At 39.1% G+C, this 12,213-nt stretch overlaps 1 protein-coding gene across 1 annotated transcript; it reads right to left on the bottom strand.

Moving 5' to 3' along the window:
* Positions 1-353: 353 nt before the first annotated feature.
* LOC124865931 (fibrous sheath CABYR-binding protein-like) lies at positions 354-12,141 on the bottom strand. The gene is made up of 4 exons (XM_047361456.1): positions 11,755-12,141; positions 5,442-6,359; positions 2,468-2,533; positions 354-2,164 (listed from the first exon to the last, which is right to left on the bottom strand). Exons 1-3 carry the CDS (start codon positions 11,840-11,842, stop codon positions 2,472-2,474), a joined length of 1,068 nt encoding a protein of 355 aa, XP_047217412.1. The 5' UTR covers positions 11,843-12,141; the 3' UTR covers positions 354-2,164; positions 2,468-2,471.
* Positions 12,142-12,213: the final 72 nt, after the last annotated feature.

Genomic DNA, 12,213 nt, shown 5'->3' with positions numbered 1-12,213 from the left:
GTTGCTGTTCATAAACGGTATCTGAATAACAAGGGTCTGAATACAAACGCACTCCACACTTTGTTTTAAAAAATCTTGAGAATGATATATCCTTTTCCTTCTGCTTCACAAGTATGCCCTTCTTTGTATTGGTCTACTGCACAGAATTACCATAAAATACATTGAAGTTTATCGTTGTAACATGACAAAAATTTTAAAAAGTCCAACTGGTATGAATACTTTTGCAAAGCACTGTAACATTGTAGTTCCTTCTCAGATGGTTCATGTTTTTGTTTCTTTGAGCATGAGTGCACATGTGCAGCTGCAGTATCTGCTATGGAAAACACAGTTCAGCTCCAGCAATAAAAAGCACGTTTTTAGTAAGGGAACATTTATTCTGTACACTAACCAGTTACCAGAATTCTAGACAAATTAAGCTGTTTATTCCAGAGAAGTAAATAACCGATATTGTTCACATTAGAGCCATTTTCAGAGCCGTACATTTTTTAACACAAAATGTAGAAGGCTAAAAAGAAAGCTGTGGTCTCTGACTGTGCTACTAAAACCTACAACCATATGACATCAGCACCTCACACCAGTACCTTTAAATGTATGCTTAAAAGGCTTTTATTGCCACGTAAGAGGATTAATACAAATCTAACAACTACACTAGAGCTGTACAAGATGGCTTTATAGAACAATACGTGTCAGCAGTTGGTCATCTTTATCCTCAGCCTGTAGATGTCAGTATTTTCATGTGATCATCCATGGTTTTTTTTTCTTACTTTAAATAACCCGTGTTCACACAATGAGCTGTGTTAATGTCAAATAGCGTTTTCTGAAGAAAGAGTCAATCTGACTATTGTGGTGATTACCTCACTGTGCACTGTGTTATTTAAACATATTACTATTAATAACATTTCTAATGTGTAAGAAGGTTTGATGGCTTTTTTTTTTTTTTGCCCTCAAACAATCACAGTTCACTGTGCAGAAACAGAATCTCTTTAGATTTGTTTTGGTAAAGTACAGTTAAGCTGGTTGTGACTAGGCATGGGCCAGTTAATGATATCAAGGTTTTAAAAAACTGCTAATTTTATCTGTCACACCGTCCATACGGTTTCATTTGTGCCAGAGTGACAAGTTTTCTCTGGCAGGAAAAGAGAAAAACAGCATTGCCCCTTCTACATATGTTGCTGCTCACTGCAGGTCAGCAGGTTCAAAGAAGGTGCTGACACTGCTCCCGTTTTTACAAGAAACACAACTTTTGCTGTTTGGAAGTCCTTCTGGTTCCAGCAAACATTAACAGTCGTGAAAACTAAAGGAGCTTCATCCATCATTCTCATCAAGACCACGTTTTAGGAGCACATTTTGCAGCTAGGAGTAGTATGTCTGTTAATTAGCCAACTGCAAGATCTACCCCAGCCAGAATTATTAACCAGCTACTAATTTGTCATACTTGTGTTAATCTATACAGAGCACAAGACAGAGCGTAACATAAAAACTGTTAATGTCATTTCCAGCAGTTCAAATAACTGATGCTTCACTGTTAAAAATTAAAACAATTAGATCACATTATCAAGTTTGTTTAAAATCTTTGTCTCGGTAGCATGATGCTGTCAAAGACTCTCATACCGACCCATACCTAGTTGTGGCCCTGCTTGGTGAGACACTGATATTCCACCCCTCCAGTTTGGTGTCCTTGTCACTTTGAGCTTTGTGCATTATTTAATTCACTCAAATTTGGCTTGTTTTCCTGAGAAAACCATAATAAAAGCTTTACTGCAAACATCCTTCATACATTTGAAATACGTCCAGCCCAGAGTTACCAACCTTTTTAACAAGAATTCACAGATCTCGCATAGTATTGCACCCTGACATGCCATGCCACCTGAATGCTTTTGTTGCATTTTTAATTTATAAGCCTACATGTGTGGCTCCAGGCACTTGCGGTCCCAGTAGAAAAACTCATTTTCTCTGCAGTAAAGGCTTAAATACAAACCTATAGGAAATCCTGATCTGTCCTGAATGAAAACTTATTAAGGCAAATTCCTCAATTATACATGCATTGTGCAGCTGATGAGACAAAAACTAAAGGTAGAGAGTTTTTTGGTTTCTCTTCTTCACGTTTTCCTCCATTTGTTGTCCCATGTCCCTTTGGGCCTTTGTTTTTTGGTGAATCTCTAATCTGTGAAAGAAAAAGAATTGAAATAATAATAAAAGATGATTTGAGTTTTATTTTCACCATTCTGTTCCACATTTACTCTCGAAGTAAGTAATAAGTAGACATGAAACCAAATAAAGACTTTCTTAAAAATGTTCTCAGACAAAAAAAAATCACCCTGTTTACTATGAGGTCAGGATTTTGTAGTACTCTAAAGACATCATTCCACTCCCTTTAAATGTATTTACAGGTGTCTGAAAATACAGTGAGTTTCATCCTGTAGTTTTTGTTCTGGGTAAAACATTTATGTTGTGGCTCTGCTCTTACCATCTCAGTCCTGTTTTTTGGCTATTTCACCCGCTGTGTCCTTATAGGTCTCGTTTACAGATGCCACTGCACACACACACACACAAAGAGACACGCACAGGAATGTCATTATCATACTAATGGCTTGGAGCTTGTTTGACAAGACATTACCATCACCATGTTAACAACTGTCACCACAGCTGCCGTGGGAAAACCGAAGAGCTAATAGTCCTTCATATCCACATCTGTGCCTCCTTAACCGCTCCACTGCTGATTTATTTGAACACACACGTATACACACACAGCACCCAGACAAAGTCTTGTAAAAGTTATGGAATACATCCAATCTTCCTTTTCCACCTGAGTATTTCACAATGCTACAAGAAGGAGTGTTTCTCTCTTAAAAGTACAAATGTTTGGAGTGTAAAGAGTAAGACACCAAGTATGCAGTTGAAATCACATATTAACACACTGTATAAAAAGACACAATCATTTTTCTCACACTGTTTGACGTCAAGTCAGACTCATATGTGTCATTCTGTTTCTTTAAACTAAGAATTCTCCATATTTGACCATAGTATTGGTGGTATTGCCTTTAAACTGTATGACTTAGGTCAAACATTTTGGGTATCACAAACTTTAGCTGGGATTTTGGCTTATTCCTCCTGACAGAACTGAAGGAACTAAGGCCCCATCAACATGGAGACAAGCTGAGGTGTATCCGCAAAGGTATTTCGTCGTTTAGGCATTGAATCCAGACAGATCCGGCGTTGTGGGAGACCAACAACGATCATTTTTGAAACCGGGTCCCAGAGTGGAAAAGTTTTAAAACACTGGTTCTATGTTTTTGTGTGGCCTCTTTGCCGCCAAGTTTCTGTGTTTATCTCGCATTAGTTGTCTGCACATGCCCAGTGTTTTTGTCCACTGTTTTTGGTGTGTTTCTGTGGCAGTGTCACAGCGCCACCAATGGGCCCAGCCTATATACTACAGCATTTTCAGTGGTGGACTCGTGTGAATCCACATTTTTTCTTAATTGTTTTTGATAAAATACCGTTTTTCTCATCGTGTGGACTAGGTCTTAAAAAGTCAGATTTATGGGCCACAGTGGTCACCCACGCTCACCCCAGCTCGTATGATGGAACTGAGATCCGCGCTGTTTGATGGGCACACATAAACTTTGTTGTCCTTATTCCACTTTGTAACTGAATTTCTGTATGTTTAAAGTCATTATCCATTTGGAAGATCCATTTTTGCCCAGGCTTTGACTTCCTGGCAGATGTATCTAGATCTTCCTTAAGTATTCCCACCAAAATTCCCATTGTCGAAACAGCCACACACAATGATGTTGCCACCTCCGTAGTTCACAATTGGGATGGTGTTTTCCTCCAAATGTAACAATAGGCATTTTGCGAAAAACTTCAGTTTTAGTTTCATCAGACCACCGGATATGCCTCCAAAAATTTAGGCATATCTCGATATTGGCTTCTTCCTCTCTGAGTGGCCTTTTTGATGCAATGATTTCACTCCAGAAAACATTAATCTCTAGGACACATAATCACTCTACTTCCTGAATGGTGTGATGGCCAGATAATTCCCTGGTGTTTATACTTGTATTTAATTGCTCAGGCATCTGGAAAATGTACCCAAGAATTAACCAGACTTGTGGAGGTCTACACTTCTCTGCCTGATATCTTGGCTGATTTTGTTTGACTTTCACATAATGTGACACTAGGCAGCAATGTTTTTGAGGTGTGCTTCCATTTCACTCAAATGTTGTCAACTAGCCTTTCAGATGCTTTCAAGAATATATAAAAAAAAAGATGTATTACTGTCATTCTGTTATTTAGCAAATATAAATTATTTTTAGTTATCCTAAATGACCTGAAATGGCAGGTTGAGTTTGATTTAATGTCAAACACAGTAAAAAAAAAATGGTTATGTCTTAACTGCATACTGCAAGATGGGAGTTCTGCATTACACAGGGCATCTTACTGCTTAAAACAGGTTAAATGTTAAATATAGATTTTAAAAAGAAAAACTCTGCAAACTAAACCAAAATATATTGTTCATAATATGAAGATATCCGTAAAGTATATTTTGAATTAGCTCTCATCTTACTGGAGTTTTCCACCAAACCTCTGCAAAGACTATTGACATTGTTGTATTTAATTTGAAGCAACAGGCCATGATCAGTCTGTTGGCAGTTCACAATGGGACACAATGAGAGAGGCCTGCCTGACTGGAGCTGTTGTGCTAACATGTTCACGCTATAAATGACATGTTTCCTCATGTCATTTGTCCAACATTAAGGTCCAACAATATCCCATTCAGCCTTTTCAGCACAAGAGCAGCTAAATGGCTCACTAACTACTCAGAGCTGTTAGCTACATGTGGGTGATGCTCGTAAAGTTACCACAACTATGGCCTTACCTTGATTACTGAAATGATTGAACTGATTGGCCATGTTGATGAATATTCAGTGCTTATCTGGATGTCAACAAGGTTTCATCCACTTTACTGAGTCTATCTCTCCTCACCTGTTGCTCCTCCTCCAACCGTTCCTGCGTGTTTGCACATGTTTGTCCTTAACACATGCACACATTGATTTCTGACATATTCCATTACAGCATCAGTCTTGCTACAAATGACATCCATCTAAAAGCTGACTTCTGAATCAGCATGACTTCCTGAAGAGGCAGTTAGCATGACAGCTTAGTCAACAGTGTGTGTTTTATTCCATTAATCACTGAACAAAAAAACCTGTCAGACAGCAATGAACAGAGACACTCATCATGAACTTAAAATGTTGTCATCATGCATTGATTCTTTAGCTTTGGACAAAATTGGATTATTTTACTTTGCATTGTATCATTTGTGTACTTTAAGTGGTTAAATACATATATTAATAAACCCCTTCGAGGAATGAGCTTAAACAATAAACCATAAATACATTAAAAAAACACAAAAGTATTGTTAAGGGGTTAGTATTTCGTACCCTCTGGTGAAGGTTCGGGAACTGGCTCATTAGCAGGTTCTGGATCTGAAGGGGCTTCAGACTGTGTCGTGATTGGCTCCACCACAGGAACCTCTGCTGTGACTCCATTATCTGTACTGGACTCTGGATTCACTCTGACTGGTGGAGCCTCAGAGGTCTTGGCTGGCTCAGAGGCTGTAGTGACCTCTATAGGACAGGACACCTCTGCTGATGAAGCAGTAACAGCAGTGGCTGTGGAAACATCTGTTTCCTCCTCAGTGGCAGAATTACACTTGGCTTGAGCAACATCTTTAACGGGAGTTACTGGAGTCATCTCTGTGTCTGAGACAGTCTCTGGTGCAGTATTGCCAGTTGGGGCCTTTGCCTGTACAAGTTTCTCATCTTCAGTTGGTGCTTTAAAGGCTCCTTCAGCTACAGCCACTTCTACAGCCCCAGCTGTCCCGGCTGGGTCCTCTACAACTGGTTCAGCAGTTGGTACAGTAAGTACCTCCTCAGCTAAAACAGTGACCTCTGTCTGCACAGCTTCAACAGATTTAGCATTAGGGGTCTCCTCTGTGTCCTTGACGTCAGGGGGGGCTTCTGCTGGTACAGTTTCTAAAGGGAGTGCCTCCTCCACTGGGGGTGCTACCTCACTTACTGCGACAACAACGTCTGGCTCAGCAGAATCTTCTACTGCTGCATATGATTCAGGTTGTGGTGCCAGCTCCTCACTTGCTTCAGGCTCTGACTGTTGCTCAGGAGCTTCTAAAAGCTCTTCCCCAGAGCCCAGATCCTCCTGGGCCTCAATGCCCACTAACACGGCCTCCTTCTCGTCTTCAGGTCCCGCTTTAAGATTATCTGGTAAGACAGTCTGCGCAGGCAGCTGTATCTGGTCCTCAATGGTTTGCACATCTTCTGTGATGCTGCCATTTCTGACTGCTATGAACACAAAGATGATGAAAAATGAAGATTATCAGCTTACAACCAGCTCATCAGTTGTCTGTTAGTGACATATAACTGTAACACTAATATAACAATGAAAAAGATCAATGAATAACAGCATCAAAGGGAAGACTGTATGAAAATCCTATATATTTAGTAACCACATTGTTCTGCTTATTATATGGGCCCTTCAAGTAACACTTATCCAACTACAGACACCGGTAAGTTTGTTGAAGTTGTCTAATACAGTATGTAATAAATCTATCTTCTATTACAGTAGCATTACACTGAAAAAAAAAATCTACCTTTGATTTTAGTCAACTTATTTCACAAAGAAAAATAAACAAACAACAACTTATAGCTGTTTTTGATGAAATTGTAGTTAGAGAAATTATTTTGTCCTCCTGCTGTTGATACTTTTTTTAACCCATTTTTGCCAACTAAAGAGCAGTTTTCTCCTGTAACATTTCTCAAGGTTGGACCTTACAGACTTCCTTTTTGCACTGTTTCTCTAGACAGTTTCTATTCCTGGCTCCTCTCTTATGCTATTTTCTCTGTAGCTAATCCCACAGGTTTTTCTGTAGAATTTGGGTCTGGGGTCTGAAATGGCCATGGAAAAAACTTGGATTTTTGTCTGGTGAACCATTTCTGTGTGGGTATGCTATATGTTTTGGATCACTGTCCTGCTAAAATCCTTTTTTATGGCCTGCCTCCCAAACACTCAGCATGTAGATAGTGTCTGTTGTTAATTGGCTAAATTAATGTTTAATGAATATGGGTCATTGAACAGTCTAGTGGCCAGGGGTTTAAAGAAATGTTTTATGACATGTTTTTTAACTCAGTGAAACAGAAAATTGTGGCCTACTAATTAAACATCCCTAGGAACATTAATCAACAAAAACATGTAAATTTGAAAAATGCTTCACTTAAATTTATCTTAAAGTGATTGTGTCACCAGTAACTTGTTAAAACAACTACTTCTGAACTTGGGATTTGTTTCTTGCATTAAATAAATGTTCTTGAATTAAAAGTTTGATTTAGATTTTTCTGCTGCAATAAAAGATTTGTCCTCGTCTGGATGTTCTGTCTAATCTCCTGTGCTTCCTTCTGTACTTTAGGACATTTTACTAAATAACATAATAGCTGTAAAGTCTTTAAATTCTATTTTAAACCTATTCAGGTTTTAAAATATAGTTAAATGTTTTCCTTTTCCCAAATACTTGTATTAATTTGTGTTCCACAGAAACTGTCACGGTTTTTGTTGCTCATATACAGAACACGTAAATGACGGCCATGGATGTTTTACACAAAATGAAATTTATTTTATTTCATATAATCTGCAAGTTGGGAGAGATTAGATTTTTCAATGTCTGAAACCTACAAGTTTTTTCAAAAAGAAGTTTGAAACACAGTAAAATGTGAGAAACGTCTGTTGTCTGGCAGACTGTAACATTCACAGACTCTGCATCAGAGGATTGTTGGAAAAGCAGCATTAATGTAACGGGTAAGCTGGTCATCTGCAACAGCATCAGTTATGGTGACTTGCATATACATGTGAGTAGAGATTTTGGACATAGGATGATACCAAGACTGAAACCAGGACAGTTGTTCTGGGGATCAAATTCCAACCATCTTCTTACAATTTTGTTTTATTATTTATTTGAATAATTTTAAAGTGAATTAAGTTTTTTAGTTTCATCTGGTGTTCTACCATTTTAAAGAATTACAAAGTTTTTGGGGAAATTATATTAATTTCTATAGTTTCAGTCAACACAGGATGCAGGAGATAACAGAAACAATAAAGGACACAAATGCTTGGAGAAAATGGCATCCTTTCATTTCCTTACTGGAAAAAAAAGATTTACTGAAGTCCTGAGGGCACGCAATCTGAGGAAATGATCTTCTCTGCTTTCTACGGTCAGTTAAGGTGTGTTCACACAAACCATGCTTGGATGAATAGTGTACTTGTACATGGCAGTGATGAAGTGATTTTTCAGGAAAATCATAATTAATCTCAGTAACCAGAATCACAACATAGTGATGGAAGCTTTTGATTGTTTTCTGCCTGTTTCGGCATGGACGCTGCACCCAGAAGAGACGGACCAACGCGGCTCAGTTAGCTGTACGGGTGGATGGTTCTGATGCTTCAGCTTTCTGATTTTATTTGTCTGTCGGATGCAGTAAGCAGAGATCCGAGTGATGGGTGGAAGGGAATGTGTAGGCTTGGCAGCTGGTGGGAAAATGAGCCAGTAGGAAAAAAAACACAGCATTAAAGTAGAACAAACTAACATTTCTTCACTCTTCCTCTTTTAAAGTGAGCTTTTACACACATTCTCCAATCACTAATTGCTTTCATAAGTCTTTTAGATAATTTCCTATATTTTTTATTAAAAGACGTACACTTTTTTGAAGTTTGAGCAGCAGTCCAAAGTCGGTATTGAAAAGTGGGAATAAGACTATGAGTTGAGATAGACACCTCTACATGAGGCATTGGCAAATCATGTGTCAACAGGAATTAGCAGCCAAAGATGACACAGATCTCAGTCAAAACATCACCATGGCTGGTCTGAAGTGGAGGGAAGTGAGGGAGGACAGGACAGGACACAAATCAGGGGCCCAGACTGGGGATGGGACCAGCAGAGGCTTGGATGTCATACAGCTGGTTTGTTAGACAGATGGCACACTGTATGAATAAAAACCTTCCCTCATTCGGTCACATTTAACGTAGCCTGGCTGGGCTGAGTGTACAATTACTGATGTTCTTTGTAGGGGTGATGTAAGAGTCTGGAAGAGGACCCAAGTTTCTCCAGGTGACAACTGCTGTCTGACAGAAAAAACAATGTGGCAATACATTAATCCCACATTATCTCAGGGAAACAAAACATGGTGAACATGAAAACGGAGGAGATATATATATATATAAAGTTCTATTCCGGTTTAAAAATATACTTTCATTTTACCTTTTGCTAAATACTTGTATTAACTTGTGTTCCACAGAGATTGACACAGTTTGTGTTGTTCATATGCAAAACATGAAAGTGACGGCCATGGCTTGCATATGAGCAATGTGGACACAGTGTGCATGGAGCTGTGCCTGGCATGACACAACCATGTGTCAGTGAGCTGGTTGGAACTATGAAGGGACAATAACAGACTTTGACAGGCCTTTTGGTGGGTATCTGCATAGGCCTGAACACAGAGGTTACTAAAGTTATAGAAAGAATAAAGACAGACAAAACATGCAGTTCTTTGGTGTCACAAATTAAATAAATTATTTCTCCTCCTCTGTTACAGTTAAAGCACTCCTTATATGAGTGATAATTCAAGAGGATAACTTTATGAAGAAAGCAAATTTTTAAAGTAAGAAGCAGCTGGATGCATCTTTTTAACATGTTAATTTATTGGTTTAAGTGGAGCTGAAGGAAAATAAATCAAGATTTTCAAAATAATCAGGAAATCAAAATCTGAAAGGTGGTTAGCACATTTCCATTTAGCTCCCTTTACTCTAATACCTTTAAATAAAATCCAATGCAAACAATTATCTTCAGGCGTTACCTAAGTCACTAAAGTTACTAAGAAGTAAAGAAATTCCACCTGCATAGAAACTATTCTCAGTATAAATCCAGCTGCTCTGCAAAGGTCTCAAAGGTTTGTTAGAGAACCTTAGACAACATACAGCATCATGAAGACCAAGGAACACTGCAGACAGGTCAGGGAGAGAGTTGCGGAAAAGTTTAAAGCAGGGTTATTCTGTTCTATTCCTCATCTAAAAATGGAAAGAGTATGACACGACTGCAAACTCTGCAAAGACATACTGACAGGCCAGGCTGGGAGAACATTCATCAGAGAAGCAGCCAAGGGGCTCATGGTAACTCTGGAGGAGGTGCAGACATTTCCAGCTCAGGTGGCAGAGTCGTGAGAGTAACTATAAATCATGTACCCCACAAATATGGCTTTTATGGAAGTGTGGAATAGCCATTGCTTAAAGAAAGTCACAAGATAAATCATTTCCAGTTTGCCACAAGCGATGCAGGGGACAGCGAACACGTGGAAGAATGTTCTCTAGTCAGATCTGACCAAAACTGTATGTTGGCCAAAAAATGTCAATAGTTTATTTTTATGTGTGGCAAAAAAAATAAGATTGTACATCTCCCTCAACACACCATCCCCACGGTAAAACACGGTCACAACACACCATCCCCACGGTTGGTGGCAGCATTATGCTGTAGAAACATTTTTTTGAGCACAGACATAAAAGTTCGTCAGAGTTGATGGGAAGACTGATGGAACTAAACACAGGACGTTCCTGGAAAAAAAACTTCTTTTAGACTGCAAATGAGTTGAGATTGGAGTAAAGGCAGCTAGAGCTACAATGTAGACATTTAGATCCAAACATATTCATGTGTTGGTAGGGTCCAAAGTAAAGATTCAAATTTAATTCAGAATCTGTGATAAAACTTGAATGTTACTGTTCAAATAGTTTGAGCTATTTTGCAAAGAGGAATGGGTAGTCATTTCTCTCTTAGATGCTGGTAGAGGCAAATCCCATAAGAGTTTGGTGCTGTATTTAGTGCAAAGGGTTGTTCTGACATAGGGGGGCTGAATACCAATGCACGCCAAACTTTCTGCTTATTGTTTGTTAAAAGAAAGTAAATCTTACATCATCTTCCTTCCACTTCACAACTATGCACTATTTTGTGTTGGTCTATCATCTAAATACCCAATGAACCATGTTAGGGCTGTGGTCATAGATATTTTGTAGTTCAAGGTATACGAGCATTTTGTAATGCACAGTAACAGGGCTTGTTTTCCAAAACAATCTGAAGTCAGTGTATCAGCAGAGTAGATTGGTGACAAACAGGTTAGACTGCAAATCTTGCCTTAGTCTGCAAATAGATTTCTTTACATCCCAGCTGCTCTCATGCAGAGTTATTGTCCTAGATAAAATGCTCAGTTTACTTTATAGGAAGAGACTGAGAGACCTCAACATGTCCATAGAGTAGGAAAGCTCTTCTCAGGTCTCATTTCATCAATAAATCATTGAAGTTTTTATCTGCCCCCTTCCCAGCAGTAACCAAGCTTGAAAGGGGTGGACTAAAAAGAACAGCAATGACTTGTGGGATTTAATGAAAAACTGAGACGGCAGAAATATTTCTGCTCCTGAGGAATTGTTGCTGTGCAGGAGAGTGTAAGTAAGAAAGCACACAGTGTACTGCACCAGTCGGCTGCAAACAGCCTTCAGTAAAACTTAGATGAATGGCAGAAAGAGAGTTAGAGAAGCAGCTGCACACCCTTCCAACAATGCATGAAATACACACCGTTTTCAAGTAAAAAGCACACAAATGAAAGGCAAACTGTACATTCAACATTCACACAGATGGTTAATACTTACCCACTGTGTCTCCATTGCTCTCCTCAGGCTTTGTGCCTGGTCTTTTCTCCTGTTCCACAGTCTGTGCACTGGATGATGAGCACCCCATACTTCGAAGTAAAAGGTGACAAATATAAAAAGCAGGAACCTACTTCAGAAACAAGCAATCAAAAGTCTCAGTGTGGCCTGCTTTTAAAGGTAAAGGCTGTCTTTCTGGGCAAACATGGGCATCTAAACTTTCTTCAAGACCTCAAACTAGATGGGAACCATTATCTCCTCTATACTGACTGACCATTCATGCTCTGCTGTCCTTTTGCCTGAGACATAAATCTGTTCCCTGCATGCAACAAAGCAATGCAGGCTGTAAGGCTGAGTGTTCCCCTAACCACCTCCACTTCACAGTATAACTATTCCTGCAGGAGGAGGCGGAAAACTCATCTGTGGAAGGTGTCCTCCCCTCTAAGGCCTGTGTGGTGGAGA

The sequence above is a fragment of the Girardinichthys multiradiatus genome, chromosome 3 (assembly GCF_021462225.1).
Source record: "Girardinichthys multiradiatus isolate DD_20200921_A chromosome 3, DD_fGirMul_XY1, whole genome shotgun sequence".
NCBI classification, from domain to species: domain Eukaryota; kingdom Metazoa; phylum Chordata; class Actinopteri; order Cyprinodontiformes; family Goodeidae; genus Girardinichthys; species Girardinichthys multiradiatus.
The sequence above is the reverse complement of the archived record's forward strand: the minus strand, read 5'-3'. Positions and strand labels throughout refer to the sequence as shown.